This window comes from Carcharhinus amblyrhynchos, chromosome 3, assembly GCF_965287045.1.
Source record: "Carcharhinus amblyrhynchos chromosome 3, sCarAmb.v2.hapA, whole genome shotgun sequence".
In the NCBI taxonomy this organism is placed as follows: Eukaryota; Metazoa; Chordata; class Chondrichthyes; order Carcharhiniformes; family Carcharhinidae; genus Carcharhinus; species Carcharhinus amblyrhynchos.
Genome location: NC_137326.1, coordinates 23,034,769 through 23,055,572, shown reverse-complemented (window position 1 = coordinate 23,055,572; position 20,804 = coordinate 23,034,769). Strand labels below are relative to the sequence as shown.

At 38.9% G+C, this 20,804-nt stretch overlaps 1 protein-coding gene across 6 annotated transcripts in view; it reads left to right on the top strand.

Moving 5' to 3' along the window:
• The window catches only part of iqsec1b (IQ motif and Sec7 domain ArfGEF 1b), a 450,843-nt gene extending 431,052 nt beyond the window's left edge, over nucleotides 1–19,791 (top strand). For 5 of the 6 annotated variants that reach the window (XM_080182200.1, XM_080182225.1, XM_080182208.1 and 2 more), the window contains 7 exons: nucleotides 2,478–2,507; nucleotides 4,444–4,569; nucleotides 11,192–11,291; nucleotides 11,438–11,599; nucleotides 11,868–12,044; nucleotides 14,180–14,229; nucleotides 17,765–19,791. In XM_080182200.1, coding sequence (XP_080038326.1) covers nucleotides 2,478–2,507; nucleotides 4,444–4,569; nucleotides 11,192–11,291; nucleotides 11,438–11,599; nucleotides 11,868–12,044; nucleotides 14,180–14,229; nucleotides 17,765–18,343 — 1,224 coding nt within the window. In that variant the 3' untranslated portion in view covers nucleotides 18,344–19,791. The remainder of the gene's footprint in view (nucleotides 1–2,477; nucleotides 2,508–4,443; nucleotides 4,570–11,191; nucleotides 11,292–11,437; nucleotides 11,600–11,867; nucleotides 12,045–14,179; nucleotides 14,230–17,764) is intronic. The other variant, XM_080182234.1, reaches the window with a different exon arrangement.
• Nucleotides 19,792–20,804: the final 1,013 nt, after the last annotated feature.

Sequence of the window (20,804 nt, the reverse complement as noted above, 5' to 3'; positions counted from 1 at the left end):
TGTTTACCAGGACCCCAAGAAGAAACGCCTCCTTTGCTGTACATTTATTAGAAGCACCTTTGAAACAGTATCTGAAATTAAAAAGATTCCATCTTGTTCGTCAGCCAATTCCAGTTTTCAGTCCAGCAGAATGAAATTTGTCCTTTCAGTAGTGGTTGCGTTTTTGGAAAGATTCAGCTGCAAGCTGTTCCTGCCCTCCCCTGCATCATCTATCCAATCTTGGAAAATCCCATGCCTGATGAGATATTCTAATCCTGCCATTTTAACTGCTGGAAGGGGAAAAACTGGCCCTTAGTGATGAAGAATTTGTAACACTGCTTTGCTGAAATCAAGGGAGCTGGATACATTGAAGAAGCACTCAACACTGCAGATTAAATGTTAACTGAACAGGATTTTTCTGTAATTTAAATAAACCTATGTTATTTTAGTCCCCTCTTTCTGTTGCATTTCCTACTTTTGAATATGGTCATTTGGTTCCCAGGGGCAAATGGTAACATTATAGACCAGATCTCCAGGTAATATCCTAAAAAAATTCTTGAGAAACAAGTATAAAAAAAACTGGACAAATTATAAGGAATCCATTCACCTTTCCTCAAACCCTGAGGTGGTTCAAAATGATACTTCTTTGTAACGGTGGTTTTATTTTATTCAGTGTAGATAAAACCTTGATTCATGCTAATGTCTGAGACAGGAATATCAAAGAACATCAGTATTATTATTACACTTTAGATTGAGGCACAACGTCTATATAAAAGCTCGCAGACACCATGGCATCAGTCAATGCCATATGTAAAAACCTCTACACACCGTTGTGTTCAAGGAATATCATCTTATGCTTTCTTTACACAGCAAAGTTTATGGAGAATGACTTAATCAAATCATTGCCCAGCTGACATTTGAATAGGCCAGTTACGAAGGCTGTCATTGAACTATCTGTGCCCACCCAGGTCACATCAAACTTCAAAATCTGGCTTCCAATGTCAAACATTGAGAACATAGTGACCTTGACACCCTGATGTCTTGTCTAGGATTCAAGGCACTTTTTCTTTTCTCTTTATCCTTTTGAAAACTGTTTATCTCCCTGTTCCCACACAGCAAATTGTCTGTTCTCACTCTTTACCAGACTACTGATGATGTTTGTGGGGGGTGGGGGTAGTGTGGTTGTTAATTAATTGACCTTTGCTACAACTTTCAAACCAAACAAAAATTGGTCAATGAAGGCCCAAACCACAATTCCCAGGAAGGATTATTACTTACGTGGCGAAAAACTGCAGCAGGCGACGGTGCAGAGGGACCTCGGGGTCCTTGTGCATGAGTCGCAAAAACCCAGCTTGCAGGTGCAGCAGGTGGTCAGGAAGGCGAATGGGATGCTGGCCTTCATAGCGAGGGGGATTGAATATAAAAGTAGGGAGGTCTTGCTGCAGCTGTATAGGGCATTGGTGAGGCCGCAGCTGGAGTACTGTGTGCAGTTTTGGGCGCCGCACCTGCGCAAGGATATTTTGGCCCTGGAGGGAGTGCAGAGAAGGTTTACTAGGCTGATACCGGAGTTGAGGGGGTTGAGCTATGAGGAGAGGCTGAATAAACTAGGCTTGTACTCGCTAGAGTTTAGAAGAATGAGGGGAGATCTCATTGAGACGTATAAGATGATGAATGGGATGGATAGGATAGAGGTGGAGAGACTCTTCCCGCTCAAAAAAGACAGTAGGACTAGGGGGCACAGCCTCAAGATAAGGGGGAGGCGGTTTAGAATGGAGTTGAGGAGGAACTTCTTCACTCAAAGGGTGGTGAATCTCTGGAATTCTCTGCCCGTTGAAGTGGTGGAGGCTGCCTCGCTAAATATTTTTAAGAAGCGGGTTGATGGGTTTTTGATAAGAGAGGGGATTAAGGGTTATGGGGAGAGGGCGGGAAAGTGGAACTGAGCCACAACAGATCAGCCGTGATCTTATTGAATGGCGGGGCAGGCTCGAAGGGCTAGATGGCCTACTCCTGCTCCTATTTCTTATGTTCTTATGTTCTCTCAACTGCCCTTATCCAGGGTACATTAAATAAAAACATTAAAAGTCTAGTTCAGTATAATAGTGAAATTAAAGAGGTGTACAGTCAGCAATAGTATTTGCGTTAATTGCCATTAATTAGCAGGCAAACTGGATGCAGGGGTTTTTCCAGGATTCTTGCACAGTGAAAAAAAGTTGTGGGGAAACCAACACTTTTCTAAACCTCTTCAGGAAAGGAAGATTGGAAATTGGACTAAACACTAAAAAGTAGTTCTGGGAAGCTTGGAATAACTTTTAATTGCCTTAAATGTTCAGTGTAGTTGGACTAACTTGCAAACAGTGTACAAATCTATAAAATGGCATGTTTTGATATTTTTGTTTAGTCCAAATTAGTTTTAAAGCACAATATACTGACTGTGTTGTGATTTGAAATCCTGTTTCCCTTTTGAAGTTTAATTTATTGTATATGTGCTTCCCCTACAGATTGGATCTCTACATCATGGACTTGGTTGTGTAGGTATTTCTTTTTGTTCAATGTTAATAATTTTCATTGAGTTTTATCTATAGCACGGAAAATTTACATTTAATATAATGTAACGTATCATTGTGGGAACAGTAGACAGTAGAGTTAGGTTTTGTATGCTGATAATGCAATGACCACAATGTTGATTTTTAGGAATGTTACATGCTTGCGGTTGGCAACCAATCATGTTTTCTAATTTGTTCATGGGCTGTGAGTAATAGCAACATGGCTATATTTAGCACTGAATAGGTGATATTAGCCTGTCCACTTGAATTACTGCAATAATGTCTTAAAGAAAGCCTTGCATTTTTATAACATTTTCATCACCACATCCTAAAGCATTTAAAGTTTAATGTTTCAAGGTTTTATTAGTGTCACAAGTACACTGCAATGAAGTTACTGTGAAAATCCCCTAGTCACCACACTCTGGCACCTGTTTGAGTACACTGAGGGAACATTAAGTATAGCCAATGCACCAATTAGTATGCTCTTTTGGACTGTGGGAGGAAACTTGAGCACCCAGAGGAAACTTATGCAAACATGGGGAAAACGCGTAGACTCCGCACAGACAGTGACCCAAGCTGGGAATTGAACCTGGGTCCCTGGCGCTATGAGGCAGCACAGCTAACCACAGTGCCACCTTATCCCCATTGTGCCACCATGCTGCCCTTGGAGCTAATGAAGTACTTCTGAACATAGTCAGTTTTGTGATGTAAGAAATGCAGAAAATGCCAAAATGTCCCACAAAGAACAATGTAATAATGCCCAATAATCTATTATTGTGATGTTGATTAAGGGATGAATTTTGCCCAGAACATCGGGGATAACTCTCCTGCTCTTCTGAAAATAATGCCAGTTATAGTTCTTATACATCCACCTGAGCAAGCAGTTGGGGCCTCATCTTATCCAAAAGGTGGCACTTCCAGCAGTGCAGTACTTCCTCAGTATGGCACTACGGTGTCAGTCTTGCTAAAAATATATTAGTCCAGTTTTTGTGGTTAGTGGTTATCAAACAGCACGAGCTATTTATTACACTTGCACTTGCCCATGGCCTTCTGAATGTATACTCTGCAATTGGGTGTAACAAGAAAGCCAGTTTAGTTCAAAACTATACTGAGGATCTAGGACATGTGAACAAACTAAGCATCTGTGTACGAAAATAAAGTACAGCGGATGCTGGAAATCTGAAACAGAAAATGCTGGGAATAATCAGCAGGTTAGGTTGTACCTACGGAGAGAGAAAAACACAGTTAAAATTTCAGATCGATGACTTTTCATCAGATCTGAAATGTTAACTCTCTCCAGAGATGCTGCCTCTGCTGCTATTTCCAATATTTACTGTCACAACCAGCTATGTATCTCCTTCCCCAATCAAATTGCTGGGCTTAACAGACCTAGATAAGAGACAGCAAAAGGGTTTTTTTTATTGTTGCATCACCAGCTTTTTCTGGTTGAGCACTTTTATTGATTTTAAGAATGTTTTTCTTTACTGAGTGGCACAGTGGTTAGCACTGCTACCTCAAGGCTCCAAGGACCCGTGTTCAAATCCGGCCTCAGGTGAGTGGAGTCTTTGTGGAGTTTGCATGTTCTCCCCCTGTCTGCGTCTGTGGGTTTCCTCAAGTACTCTGATTTCTTTCCACAGTCTGAAGATGTGCAGGTTAAGTTGAATGGCCATGCTAAGTTGCCCCTTAGTGTCTCAAGATATATAGATTAGTGGGGTAAATAAGTGGGGTTGCGGGTTAAACCTGGGTGAGAGTCGATGCAGGCTCGATGGACCGAGTTGCCTCCTGCACTGCAGGAATTATTTGATTCTATGATATCCATATCACCTCAGTAAGTTTCTCAACATAAATCTCAAGGTCACCTGCATGACATCTGTTCTGGCAGTATGGTATTGAAATTTTCTTTTAATCTTTGTCATTTCAGGTACTTTCTTTACCCCATCGAAGATTAGTCTGTTACTGCCGATTATTTGAGGTTCCAGATCCCAACAAGCCACAGAAACTTGGCTTACATCAGCGAGAAATCTTCTTATTTAATGACCTCCTTGTGGTATGTACTTTTTTAACTAAAAGGTTTAATTCAATGCTAACGCTGCTGTAACACTGCGTCACTGCTATTAATGGTGAAACTGTTCCTTAGTACAGTCCTTTATAATGTCGTTTTCATCTTCAGATGACTCTGAGACTTCATTCTGACAAATTTGAACTGTCTCACTTGATTTCTCTGATGAGGGCATTCCTTTGATTGGTATTGGAATAAATCAACACTGCTCAAATGTTAGGATAAAATTAAATTCCATCTTGAGTAGCAATTGAGTTAAATTTTCTGTGTTGAAAGCCTATTGATCCACCATTGAAGGTTGTCAGATAGTTTTGCAAATTGACTGTCTACATATAGCGGAGCGTTTTTATACATTTTAAGACTTGCGATATATAATTGACAAATTTGCTTTATTTTTCAACAATAGCCCATCCGTCATTTTTGACCCTTTGCAATAAAGGCTAATGCAACATTTGTCTTTCTAATTACTGCTGTGCCAGCATGTTAACATAATAATTTTAGTACAAAGGTACTCAAATCTCTCTGAATCTCAACGTACGGTGGTTAGCACTGTTGCCTCACAATTCCAGAAACCTGGGTTCAATTCTCAGCTTGGGTCACTGTCTTTGTGGAGTTTGCACATTTTCCTTGTGTCTGCGTGGGTTTCCTCCAGGTGCTCTGGTTTCCTCCCACACTCCAAAGATATGCGGGTTAGATGCATTGGCCATGCTAAATTGCCCCTTAGTGTCCCGGGATGCGTAGATTAGAGGGATTGGCAGGGTAAATATGTGAGGTTATGGGGATAAGGCCTGGTTGTTGGTGCAGACTTGATGGGTGGAATGGCATCCTTCTGCATTGTATGGTTTCTATGATGATTTATCAGTCCCTCATCTTTTAAAAAATTTTTTCCTTTCCTAGTACCAAACTGGACAGTTTCACAGTGCCTCACAATATGCTATCATGTTCTTGCCCACTCGCTTAAGCTGCTTGTATTCATCTGCAGAATCTTTGTCATCCTCACTGCTTACTTTCTCACCTAGCTTTGTATGTTCAGCAAATGTGGATATACATGTGGTTCTCCCTGCTAATTCATCGACAGAGGTCATAAATAGCTGAAGCCTAAGTTCAGATCTGTGCATTGCTCCTTAGTTAACATCTACCAACTCAAGAATTATTTGTTTATTCCGACTCTCTGTTCACTGTCCATTAACTAATCCACAATTCATGCTTAAACATCACCTCAAATCCTGTGGGTTTTAACATTGTGCAGCTGTCTCTTGTGCAGCACCTTATTGAATGCCTTCTGAAAATCCACATTTACTACCTCCACCACAACTCCCCTAGCCCCTACTTATTTACCCTGCTAGTTACACCTGCAAAAAACTAATAGATCTGTCAAATGCAATTTTCCTCTCCAAAAACTATGTTGATTCTGCCTGATCATTTTCTGATTTTCTAAGTGCCCTGTTACCACACCACTAACAATAGAATCCAGCATTTTCTTTACAACTGATGCCTGGCTAACTGACCTACAATTCTCTCTTTTCTCTCTCCTGCCTTTCTGCCTTTCTTGAACAGTGAGGTTACATTTTCGCCTTTCCAATGCATAGAGACTGTTATGAAATCCAGAATATTCTGGCAGATCAAAACTAATGATCTCTGCAGCCAAATCTATTAAAACCCTACATTGTAGGATGCTAAATTAAGGGACTTAGCAGCCATTTAATCCCATTTACTATCTCTAATTTTTTAATATTAATTGCTTTAATTTGCTCACTTTCATTAGATATTGGTTCGTCACAATTCCACAACTTAATGTATGTTCCACATGTCCCATTCGTCACTCATACTTACATAGTTGGCTTTCTTTAAATTTAAACTCTAGTTGTAGATTTAATGACTTCACACTCAAACTTGATACGAAATTCAAATATTATGATCACTCTTCCTCAAAGGATCCTTACACAATGAAATAACTAATTAGCCCTGCTTTGTTATACATTTCAAATAACTAACAGTTGAATGAGAATGCATGAGAGGAACATTACAATACATTTACCTATTATTTAAATTGACAATGTTTTTACAAGACCAGTGAAGTAAGTATTGGAACATTTTAGTGTTGAAATTAATCTTCCAAGTCCCACAGGTGTCCAACAGAGAGAAAAGCCCATTTTTGTTTTCTTGCTCTGCCCATATCTTTTCACAATTCTGGTTCATCAGAGCAGCGGTTTGAGAGATGGTTTTATGCTCAGGCAAATTGGAAATAAAATCTGCTTTGCTTGAGATTCTTTCTGCCGAACCATTAATTATTAGCATGTTCGACTTTAGCAAAAATTGGTGACAATTAACTAATCGCTTTATTAGAAAACAGTAATTAAAACCACCCTAATATTCATACCAGAGTGAATCCATCTTCAATTAACTACTTTAAAGAACAGTGTCATAATTTGGTATTCACAGCATGTTGTATCTATTTGTAAAGGTCACCAATTGTGTGCTGTTATTTAAATACATTTAACGCAATTATAGGGTTGTCAAATTATATGGAATCAGGACATTGAAATTAAGGTTATTAAATGGTTTCAGTCTTTGGATCACATTCAAATTCAAATTTCTGTAGCATGTTATACTTGATATCTTTTTGATTTATGTTGCTGCCTTCTGATTATTTTGATTTTATTTGTGTCGTCAGTGCTGAGAAACACCCACAAGTCAGTTTTATCATAATATCATTCCACATAGCTTGAATACTACTTATCAAAAATCAGCCACCAAAGGATGTTTAAATTGACCGTAATTTCTTATGACATTTGTTATTTTGTAGAAGTGCTTCTCACCTTGTAAGACTGAAGGTAATTATCCAGGTTCAAAAAGAGGAATTGGCAGAGTCACATACTCTGTTTAAATTTTTGATTCTCCCTTCACTATGAGGAACTTACTGATAAAATTATTTATTACTTCTTTGCTCGAGTATCATCTCTAGTAACATTGGTGATCAGACTGTGTGTAAGTTTATTTTGAAAGCAGTGAACATAAAAACTTTTCATCCTTGAAATCATCATCCATGTATCATGAATATTTACATTTATACAACTGGAAGAAATTCTAAACCAAGATTTCCTATCTGAAATTAGACATGTTTATTACAAATAATGGCAAAAACGGAAGGCACAGTGGTTAGCACTGCTGCCTCACAGCGCCAGGGACCTAAGTTCAGGTCGCTGTCTGTGTGGAGTTTGCACATTCTCCCCATTGTCTGTGAGGGTTTCCTCTGGGTGTTCCAGTTTCCTCCCACAGTCCAAAAATGTGTGGGTTAGGTTGATTGGCCATGCTAAATTGACCCTAGTGTCAGGGGGATTAGCAGGGTAAATATGTGGGGTGGGATTATGATCGGTGCAAACTCAATGGGCTGAATGGCCTCCTGTAAATTTAAAGAAATCCTGTAGGGATTCTATGATTTGTGATAAACGTTGGTCTTTCAGAGCTTTCCCTCTCTAAGCTTTGGTTTCCTTTTCATTTGGCTTGTTTTTAGTTCGTAACATGATGATGTTGGGTTAAGGATAGCTTCTTTGGGGTATACTTCACTAAGTGATGGTTTATTGGCTTTCCAGCTGACCACCTATACTTTTTCCTTTGTTTTATAATTAAGTTTTCAAAAACTATTTGACAGTGTTTTTAACAAACAATTGTATAACAAAACATTGTTTACTTTCCAAAAATCAATTTTTTAAAAAATCTGAAAATGCAAATAATTTGCTAAAGTTGAGTAATAAGATCGTGGTTTGTAATGACGGTGTCTGAGGGTTCTGCTGATGGGAAATAAATCTTTGAGTAATTTTTGAACTTTAGGAATTGCAATTTCCAATACATTTGCTGATATAAAGGCTGAAATTCTCCGGTGTTGTATATCCAGGCTGATTCCGGGAATGGTGCGACTGATATAGGAGGCGAGATTGACTAGGTTAGGATTGTGGTGAGAGGTAGTGATCTGGATGAATCGCATCCAGAAGGTGGGTGTTGACGGGTGGCGAGGAGAACCGGAGCCGGAGAGAAACGATAGCTGATTGCAGCTCGGGGAGAACGCGGCAGGGTTAGAAACACCCAGATGTGACCATCTTATCCAGGCCCCCCTTCTTCTCGGTGCAACTCAAACTCATCCCCCCTCCCACACTGATCTCCACAGCTTTACATCTCCCTGTGGTTCAAATATTTATCCAGTGTGACGCTTTATAATGCGATTTTATAACTTTATCTGAGATCACACTTATAAGGTCAGCATCTTTCCATCGTGTGTTTTTTATTACTTGGAAAGTGTATTCGCTCACACCTATCCACATTAAATTGCATCTGCTACCTGTCTGCCCAATGCCGCCCCATCTGGAGTCATCTACGATCTGATAAAGGGTTTCCCAGACTCAGAACATTTGCTCTGTTCTCTCTCCACAGATGCTGCCAGGTTTGCTGAGATTTTCCAGCATTTTTTGTTTTTGTTTGAGATCCAATATCCACAATAATTTGCAATAATTGTACAATCTTTACTGTTTGCCTGCCAGCACTTTTATGTTGGCAAGTTTTGTGTATGTACATGTTTTACATGACCAAAAATGGATTAAAAATTAAATTTTATAGTGCTTTTTTGTTAACATGAAACTTTGGTTCTTAACATGCCTTACAACCAGTAGTGTAGTCACTACTACCATGTACAAAATACTTCAGCCAATTTCCATACAGCATGGTCTCACAACGTGACAATGACCAGATAATCTGTTTTCTAGAATAATATCAATGGACCCTGCAACTGATGTTTCTGGTGTTCCACTTCCAATCTGGTAGAACCCATCAGTGCTTGATGGGTTAGAAACATTCTGCAGCAGGCGACGGTGCAGAGGGACCTTGGGGTCCTTGTGCATGAGTCGCAAAAACCCAGCCTGCAGGTGCAGCAGGTGGTCAGGAAGGCGAATGGGATGCTGGCCTTCATAGCGAGGGGGATTGAATATAAAAGTAGGGAGGTCTTGCTGCAGCTGTATAGGGCATTGGTGAGGCCACAGCTGGAGTACTGTGTGCAGTTTTGGTCGCCGCACTTACGCAAGGATATTTTGGCCTTGGAGGGAGTGCAGAGGAGGTTTACTAGGCTGATGCCGGAGTTGAGGGGGTTGAGCTATGAGGAGAGGCTGAATAAACTAGGCTTGTACTCGTTAGAGTTTAGAAGAATGAGGGGAGATCTCATTGAGACATATAAGATGATGAATGGGATGGATAGGATAGAGGTGGAGAGACTCTTCCCGCTCAGAAAGGACAGTAGGACTAGGGGGCACAGCCTCAAGATAAAGGGGGGGGCGGTTTAGAACGGAGTTGAGGAGGAACTTCTTCACTCAAAGAGTGGTGAATCTCTGGAATTCTCTGCCCGTTGAGGTGGTGGAGGCTGCCTCGCTAAATATTTTTAAGACGCGGGTTGATGGGTTTTTGATAAGCGAGGGGATTAAGGGTTATGGGGAGAGGGCGGGAATGTGGAACTGAGCCATGACAGATCGGCCATGATCTTATTGAATGGCGGGGCAGGCTCGAAGGGCTAGATGGCCTACTCCTGCTCCTATTTCTTATGTTCTTATGTTTTCACTGGAGCTCAGACGAATGAGGAGGGATCTTATAGAGGCTTATAAAATTCTAACAGGGCTAGACAGGATAGATGCAGGGAGGATGTTCCCGATGGTGAGGGAGTCCAGAACCAGGGGTCACAGTCTGAGGATTCAAAGTAGACCATTTTGGATGGAGATGAGGAGACATTTCTTCACCCAAAGAATGGTGAGCCTGTGGAATTCATTATCACAGGAAGTCGTTGATTGCCAAACATTGATTGCATTCAAGAGGCAGCTAGATATAGCACTTGGGGCGAATGAGATCAAAGTTTATGGGGGGAAAAAAGCAGGATTACGCTATTGAGTTGGACGATCAGCCATGATCGTGATGAATGGCAGAGCAGGCTCGAAGGGCCAAATGGCCTCCTCCAGCTCCTATCTTCCATGTTTCTATGTCTCGCCACCATTGTCAGTGAGAATGGAGAATTTGATTCTCAGCCAAAACTCCATTCACAGCAGCGGGACTGGACAATCCCAGCTGCTGACAAGGTCAGAGAATCCTGACCAAAGTTTGCAACAATCTACAATGATTTCCAAAATCCTACACCTCCTACTGATACTTCGATCACAAGAGATTTCGATGACCATCAATGAAGGAACAGGAATAACTGTATTTCTGATATTGATTTTCTTCTTTATTTGATGACAGTTGGGAAGTTTCATCATGAGAAAATAGGAACGTGCGTATTTGTGCAAACTCAATCCGTAAATGGACTTTTGACGAGTAGCACAGTTCAAGTGTATGTAAACGTTAAGTAAGGACATGCAAGGGCATCATTTAAAAATACTGACTAATATGTTCCCAAATGGAGGACTTGTAAAGGTTGACATAAAAAATAAAAGATTTGAATTTTGAAATCGGTACTTCATAGAATGAGTTGAGAATCTGAGACTGTGTATTCAATAGCCAGCATGCTGCACCCACATTGAAATAATGTTGGACATTTAATTTCTGCAAGATCAGTTTATAATCTCAAACTTTATCTGTCTAGGTTACAAAGATTTTTCAAAAGAAGAAAAACTCAGTGACTTACAGCTTCCGGCAATCCTTTTCCTTGTATGGGATACAAGTCCTTCTTTTTGAAAATCAGTGTAAGGACTCGAGCACCTTTTGGTTTGCTTTTTTTTCCAAATGTCTTAAGCTAAAATAACTTCTGGAAGCCATTATATCTTTGCCAATGATAGTCTATGTATTGTAATAGATAAAAATTCCAAAGTGTTTTTTTTGTTTTTCGTAGATTACCCAAATGGAATCCGACTTACTTCAGCTATTTCCGGCGCTGACATCAAAGTCCTGATCAATTTCAATGCCCCTAACCCGCAAGATCGCAAGAAATTCACCGATGACCTCCGCGAGTCCATTGCCGAGGTTCAAGAGATGGAAAAGTACAGAATAGAATGTAAGTACAAAATTGCATCAAATCAACTTTGGCAATGTACAGCTTCTATTTCCAGTTGTGAGCTGCAACAGGTTTGGCTTTAAATCACAAAGCTGCCTTTGACTCTCATTTTGCTAGCTGAAGTATTTTAATATTGAAAGGTCTGTTGAAATGTAATTACTAAAATTCAAGAATCATGCTCTTCAATGGCACCTCTTGTGGTAATCTGGCACAGTTGCCCATTCTCATCATGTATTATAAGGAATGTAATTCAACGTTTTCTCTTCAGCTGAACTAGAAAAACAGAAAGGAATTGTACGCCCTAGTATCTCTCAGAGTTCAGGCCTGAAAAAGGAACCTGGAATTGGCACACTAAGCAGGACCAGCCTGGACGACAGTTATACCACTGGAGAGGGGTTAAAGAGGACGGCACTAAGTAGCTCCCTCAGGGATCTCTCAGAAGCAGGTAAGAAGCTAGCTCCTCACTGTGTATTTTGTTATTGTGCTAAAAAGCTAAATATAAGTTTGCTGTTGTTTGACCAGGTGAACATGAGGACTGTTCCACAGTCAAACAGGTGTTGAAGGTCCAACATCATCTTTGCGTAAAAAGCAAAATACTGTGGATGCTGGAATCTGAAACAAAAACAGAAAATGCCGGAAAATATCAGCACGTCTGACAACATCTGCAGGAAAGAGAATAGAGACAGCATTTCGAGTCTGGATGACCCATCGTCATCTCTGACGCTGGGTCATCCAGATTCAAAACGTTGGCTCTATTCTCTCCCCACAGATGCTGTCAGATCTTAGATTTTCCAGCATTTTCTGTTCTTGTACCGACTTTGAGTAAACTTTTTGACACTGCAGAATGTCACATACAACATAGATATATTTGCAGTCTGTTCCAGGTTTATTTCAAGAATGACCAAATATGTTTCCCAACTTTCAGCCTTTGAAGTTATATATTAACTTTATTAATGTTGCACTGTACACTCTTTTGATCTTTCACCAAATTTGATACTCAGATGCTTTGAGCAACATCAAAGAATTGTTATTGTACATTGTGAAATAAATTGTGTTTATGTGGTTAATAATCAGTACTGCTGTGTTATTTTATTATGGGAAATATAAGGTTGCTTATCTCAAATGCACGTATTTATTTGAAAATATGATCTTTGACCAGAGCAAACCGTTTAAGTTAAATATTGTCGGATGATGAATCCAGAAATGCACTCTGCAGAATCTTAATCCGACAACTGGGATGTGCCTATTTTAAGTGACATTATTTGATGATTCACATTTTAAGTCACCGAAATGGTCAGAAATATAAACTGCAACTTCCCAGTTGTCAAATTAACAAGTTGTGCAATCTAGCCTGTTGGGGAATGTCCTCCTTGGAATAGGGTAGAGAGGTCCTGTGCAATGTATCTGAATGGAAATTCTGTTTTATGTGCTTGAATCAAGTATGTGTTTGACCATTTCCAAGTGTATTGTTTCTGTTTAATGTGGAATATAGCAATGGCAGCCCAAAATCAAAGGGAGCTCCAGGAAAACAGCTTAGTTGTTGCGCTTGCATAGTAATGTTTGGTCTTGAGTCTGTTTGTTTACCTCTCTTTTAAAGTTGATTTTAATTATGGATGTTGCACAGTTATTTTCTCATGTGATGTGCACTGATTCTCTTAAAGGTGTCGATTCAATAAACTCCAAAATGACTACTCTCCCAAATTAGCCCGGGATCTTTCTAATCTCTGCTTTCTCCACCCCCCCCCCCAAAAAAAAACCCTTCCATTTCGCTGAAAAGATTCAAATATTTCTGGTGTTAAACAAAACATTAACACAGACTGTTTCAGTTCTACACATCCCACATTTCAGTAAAACATGCCATATTTAGGCAAGGTCACTGGTTACAAGATGGGATTTGCACCTCTTTTGAAGAGACTCTTGTCATCTTTCACCATTTGACCTGGGTTCCGAAGGACTCTTAATAGCTACTTTTTTTTTAAACCCACCCAGAGTAGAAAAATGAAATCCACTAGAGGTCCAGTTTTTCATAGATCAATGGATGCTGCTTTATAAAAAAATATAGTGCAAGTTTACATTAAGGAAAGGTTTAGAGATGTGTTTATTCTGTTGCCTCTACTTAACCACACATGCTGGTAAAGCTCATCATTTATGTAGCTTCCATGGAAATAAAGTAGCCATTACCCATGTTGCTGATGTTTTATTTTTTCTTTTTACGTCTGCAGTATGTTTCTATACAATATACACCCGTATTTGTATGAATTCTAAACAAAAAAAAAAGCAACTTTTAAAACTATAGCATTAATTGTTTGACTCAATTCATTTAAAATGCTAAGTTTTCTCAATCAACAATGAGATGTAACAATGATGCATTGTTACTTTTAGGTTTTAAATATGTAGATACCCTGCAGCCATCCCCTTTAATATGCTGTTCAGTTCCCTTCGAGTTTGCCTGCTAGTTCCCAATTAGATGTGCTCAGCTTGTACTGTGTGCAGAGACCCTTTCATATGCATTGGGTACAAAGATGTGGCCCCTGGGTTAATTCTCAGTTTCTAATCTTTGGTATTGCATGTCCTGGGCAGGCAAGCGTGGGCGCCGCAGCAGTGCAGGATCGCTAGACAGCAATATGGAAGTAAGTAGGAAGTAATTGATCTGTAGCTGGATGTATAATGTATATTTTTAAAGCCTTTGTTTTGCATCCTTTTGCTTCCTTCCAACAAGTAACCTGCCTGCCACATTAGACTCTGCATGTGTGAATTGCTTGCCATGTGCACCTAATGCTCGCGCGCATAGTTAGGCTTCTTGACAAGGCACACCATTGTTGATGGAATAAGCTGAATGTGGTTCTGTTGGCAGCAATGAGGCTGAAGCTTTTGAAATCATCAGCATGTGTAATGCTGAATAAACTAACACGTGCCATGTTGTAACGTTGGAACATGGACTCGGTTTATTATTTTGCTTTGTACAAGCTGCACTTATACTTTCTCCTTTTTGTGTTTTATTGGCTATCAGTTTGCAGAATAACACTTAAGATTCTCAGTCAAGGTTTTGAGTTCTTAAGTTGTTAACCTCTTTTTTTTGTTAAAGCACCATTGTACTTTAGTTGAACGCATTGTATGGAAACGCGTAGAAAAACTGGATAGAGTAGATGAACTGATTGTGGATTTCATGAAAATTCATTCATTATCCAAGCATTCACCCACACCTCCCCGCTCCAAGTTCATGTATTGCCCATGCATGTTTACAATGTAATGGCATTAAGATTAATAGACTTGCTACTTTAACACAAAAATGTCAGTGATTATGTATACAATTTTTATTTCTCTCAAAACCTGTTTTTTTTTCTTGATGTCTTCACTGATTATTGTCTGTGCAAGTGTCTTTGTTGTGATAGTTTTGTGCATTCCAAAAGGTGGTATTGAATTTCATTTCTACTTGTAAATGGCTTGTAGCACAGTATGTCCAGTCCATTGGTCCTGTTTCTACTAAACTTCAGAAACGAACAATTAGACTGTGTGCATGAATAGGATGCCAGAAGAAAAACCACGGTGGGGTTCGTTTTATCTAAAATGTCTGTTTGTGTTTATGGAAGAGTTGAAGAAAAATGCTAACAAATTCACCATGATGACTGTTGACTTTTGAGATCTCAAGGAATCTGTAGCACACCTGAATCATCCCTTATAAACTTCACAGCTATACTCCAGGGACCTATTTCAGCAGAGCAAATAAAGACAAGTGTGTAACATCACAGAACCGTGCAGCTGTATGTCCTTTTGGTCAATCCATTAATCAAAAATTAGGAAAAGGTTTGAGAATGTTGCATTTATCTTTTTTCTTAACATGTCGCTAATAATTCCAAAACTAAGAATATGGACGTTCACACTTGGCAATCACCTGGAGTTGCCTAATATCCTCGTCCAAAACACAGGCAAGGAGGGAAAAACTAAACGAATGTTGATGGCAGAGGATAACTTGGTCTCTTAGGCACTGCTCCTGCTTCCACCAGCGAGGGTCAGCAAAAAACAGTGGATGATGTAGCTGGTTAGATCATCATGCTCTCCTGAATTAAGATACGCAAGAAATCTTAGACGACAAAGACAGGAAATCACCACAGAATAAGTGTATACAATTTTGTTGGGAGGGGGCCAGAGGCTGATTGAAAAATAACTCGAATGTGTTCATTATGAAGAATTTTAGACTACAAATCTGATAATGCTGAAAATGATATCTTTTGCTTTTTTCCCCTTACTAGACAAAGCAATTGTAGGCTTAAAATTTTGCTTTTGTTGACATTCTAATCCTAATACCTTCGTAACCATTTTGCTTTTGTAACATGAAAATTTGATATTTTGTAGTCTTTGTTAAGTTTATGCATATTTATCTGGGAGAAATTTATATCCAACCAAAGCCACAATGTATGTGTGCTCTGACACAATTATCATAAATTGATAGAGAATAATTTTAGTATCCAGTACTTTTTAATTGAAAAATTCTAGTTGGTTGTGCATTATTTTGCATACCAAGTTGGGGTTGGATGCACTAATTTTTCAACAGATAGTTTGGCAAGATGTGCAGATTGGGTGAATTGGCAATGTTAACTAACTAGATTGCCTCTTAGTGTCCAGGGATATGTAGGTTAGGTGGATTAATCATGGTAAATGCACAGGGTTAAAGGAGATTGGGGGTGTCCTTTCAGAGAGTTGGTGCAGCCTTGACTTGGCCGCCTCCTGCATTGTAGGGGGTTCTACTTCTAAGATTGATGGTAAGGTATTACTGAACACTGGTTGTACACATCTGTGGCCATTTATTGATCAGGTACTGCACAGTCAGAATGCTTTGTTGTTAATTCCAATTGATGAACTTTGCCAGATGCTACCAAGGCATGAGCCAATTAAAAGCCTGCACTTATATCCGGGTTGTCATAGAAAGGTGTTTAATTGAGAAAAGAATAAAATGGGTAAAGGGAATGAATGAAAAGCCATGATAACTGAAAGCTTACTTGAAAGAAATACTGAGGAGATTTTTGAAGGTGGAGAAAGTGGAGAGATTGAGAGAGAGGAAATTCAAAGACCAGAACAAGGTCCTGTCACCAAGGGGAAGATGAAGCTTATATAAATGGCCAGCATTAAAATAAATTGAAACAAACACTAGTGATTCCAAACATGTTTTTCCCGCATCCTGCTGCATTTTTATGTTATCACTCCATCACAGCATCCTCATGATGTTGAGGATTCCTTCACCCAATGAATTTTCAAACTAGCCTGGCACAATTGCCTTTTGGTCATTGCATTAAGTCTGGTTGACTGTAAGTGTTATAGTTTAAGTTCCCTCGTTCTGTATTTATTAAGAAATCCACCAATTGAATCCGTTGCTACAAAACCCCTGAGCAACAAACCCGTAAATGTGGTCTGTGAGAATTGAGGGTTAGCTATAGATCATCCCCACTAGTCTGCGTTACAGTTATAACTGTAGATTGAAAGAGTGTGATACTTAAATGAAAGCTTCAACTCAAAGTCATTTAATTATTCTGGTTTAATTCGAAGAAATCTGGCAACATCATGATGAAAATATTTTCTCTAATCATAGTTAAGAATTTGTCTTCACTCATGTAATTTTAACAGAATTTGACTGTAGGGTTACTCAGGCTTATACTGAGAAAAGTAATATCCTTGAGATGAACGTAAACTACTTCTGGCAGCCACTTCAGATGCTAAACAACTCAAAAAATTTTTTTCCCTGCAAATTATTTTTAAAAATACCCTAATTGAAAGTTAAGATTAGGCTGGAAAAGTGCAAAAATGTGTTAATTTCCATAAAGTAAATTGTGCCCACAAAGATTTATGATGCAAGATTATGCACCTTTTGTTTAATCTATTAGCTGCATTAATTAACTAAACATAATGTTTAGGGAATTTTAGTACTCCTGAGAAATTCTTTATTTAATCAAAAACCCATCCCGTTGGTGTGCTTCAAATAAATCGCATAAAATCTTCTGATGCAATGCATAAATAATCTTTTGCATTTCATTGAAGAAGGGATCTGATTGTTATGATTTATGGGTCTTTGTTATTTGGTCCATAAAAATATATATTTAATGCCAGACTTTGCGTGAATTACCTTTCAGCAGCTCCTTTCAATAAATAAAATATTTTTCTTTTGCCTCCTAGGGGTCAGTCATTAACAGCCCTCATGCACGGCGAAGAGCCACCACATCTACACGAGGAGAGGGTCCAATCCGTCCTCACCAGACGTTGACAAATTCATCATCACTGCTGGGTTCTTTGTTTGGCAGTAAAAGGGGGAAGTCCTCTTCCCAGGGTTATTCTGTACCAGGGTCATCTCAGCAGCAACATTATCCACCACATCAGCAACATTCCTCAGCTGTGCATCACCCAGGCCAGGCGGAGGTGCAGACACAGCAGCTGCATGCGCTTCACTCGCAATTCTGTCACATGCAACAGGCCCAGCCTCTCCCCCCTCCCTATCACCACCATCACCACTATCACCCACCTCAACATGCACAGCTCCCTCATCAGCATCACCAGCACATACAGCACACATCACATTCCCAACACGCTCCCTATGTACAACAGCACCCCCATGCAGCTCATCCCCCTGTGCCCACCCCCCATTCCCAGCACCCTACGCACTCTCAGCACCCGCAGCACCTCCATGGCCAGCAAACCTCTTCTGCTCCTGCCAGTAGCAAGACCAAACACACAAGTGGCATCAGCACAATAGTCTAGGCGAAAAGATAGAACTGAGAACATTGTACACTAATATCACAGAAGCTGCACTGATAGTTGTGAAGACACTTAAATGCAGCAATATGTAAATCTGACTTCCTAATTTTAACCAGTCAAATTACTACTGTGTGCTATAGATAGCATCCCAACAGAGTAACAGAATTCACATTCCCAGCGTAACGTCAGTAAAATACAATCATTGGCTACATCCTTTAGGCTGCTCAGGGGAAAGCTTTCCTTGGTATCATTTTTTTGCCTTGCTCGAGGCAGATGGGAGCCTTCTGTGCTGCTTACCATACAGTGCTTTTGCTATTACACTTCCAGCAGATGTTACTGCATTATTCTCTTTACCTTGGAGTATTGCCTGATAGCTCTTTTGTTATTTCGGATTTAAGAGCCTGTAACGAAAGAATACATTATGGATCAGATGATTCTACACTTGGTTTATGATTCTAGGTTTCTCTCAGCTGATGAAACCCTTTCTGTAGACCGAAGGTTGTTCTGGTGGCTTTGTTGGAATTCTGTTTTTGGTGATAAAATAATTTGATTGCGCATGGAAAGTAATGCTTAGCACCCTGAAAAACAAGCCTCAAGTTTAAAAAAAAAAAATTATAGATTCAGTTACTTTTAGCACAGAAAATAAAACAAAAATTGTGGATTTCTGAGCACTGTTAAACAATTCCAGTATTTATTCAACTGTAGCCCCCTGTAACTAACAAGTACATCAAGATTGTAATCTTTATTAAGTGTGCCAATTATATCATCACATACTATTTTAATCAAAATCTGCTTTGTGTATAACATGCATATTTTAATAGAAAAAAAATGAAAACCTATTTGACGTATCAGTATTGAAATTAGTATAATGAGCTAACTGTGAAATTTAGTGCAGTTTGCTATTGAAATGACATCTGGTCATCTGGATTTGGCATCCTTTGTTACAACAGTAATAGCTTATCAGGTGGGGAGAACGAAGGGAATGCATTTAGAATAGATCCAGAATTATTTCATCCGTTTACACACACACGAGAGTCCAGTTTAAACAAAATCCCATGTACATATGTGCACTCATGAATATTCAGAAGCCCCACTCGGAGAAATTTGCAGGAAAAAAAACATTAAAATTCTCAAAAGATAAAGTTCCTTTTTTTCTTATAAGATAATTTTCAGAAGATAAATATATATATTTTTTTGCTTCAAAGTACATTGCACTCAGCAGGCTGAGTACATCTCTCACTCGCATCACTATCATACTTGTTTTTGAAATTTAAAATGTGGTCCCTATATTTCAAAAATGGATTGGTGATACCATCTAATATCAAATTATTGCAGCAGACACACTGTTTAAATGAACAGCAATAGTAAGCTCGCAAAATAATATGTTCAGTGACAAAGTGAGAGGTCTGCTGAAAACTGAAGGAACATTTCTGGTTTGGACCATTCTAAGATTTAAAAAAAAGACTAGCTCAGACTAATATTTTTTATTCTGACAACAACAAAATTCACCAAACATAAATACCAGCAAACGTATGAACTGAGCACTTTGTTAGCTGCCATAGTGAGCAAATACAGCGAATAGAGTTTAGCCTTTTTTTAAAAGTTTTGTTTCCTGTATGTGCAATATTTTTCTTATAATTATGTACTGAGAAGTGAGAATAAATGTCAGGTTTGTTAATTTAATCATTCTTAAACATCTTGGATCGTGAAGTCTTATCTCTTGGAGTCAGACTGATTCCTGAGATTCTGTTCCTTGCAGTATAAAGAACGATAAGCTCTCAATGAAACCGGCTATCTTGCATGACATTTAATGTTAATATGGTGAGACTACACTCTACATACTGTATATTTGCAAAATTTCAGTGTTAACATTAAATATAGTTGAGTAAGGTGATCTCATATTAAAATACTTAGACTGTTTCTTCATACCTCTGTATCTATAAGTATAGTCTAACTGTAATCGAAAATCTGTTCCAAAAAAGATCTGGTTGCCATTCTAGATGATAGTGGTGGGAAGGGTGAGCTTCAAGGTCCAGAACCTAGATAAATTGCACAATAGCTCGTTCATATGAAGACTTTTGTCTGTTACATATACTGTGCATAAATTGTTTGAAATTATGAATTTTCATTGTAAATAAAGAAAATGTATTAAATTGGGAATAGTGTGGATTCTTTTTATTTCTACTGCTTAAACACCTGTATAATGAGTTCGTCCAAGCTAATGTTTTAACTGTGCACGTTTTGTGAGTGCTGATGTGTTATCAAGTTCAAACACATGGCATATTTGACTTGTCAAAAATCAGAATAGACTGTGTACTTTTGTCGAGATGTGTTGGGTATTTAACATACATATTTGGCTTATGCAAATAATTTCTACTAGATGATGGCAGATCATGAAGAATACACTATGTGACCTGTAATTCACCCACCTTATCTTGCAGACCTGATCTTTTCTGGAATAACC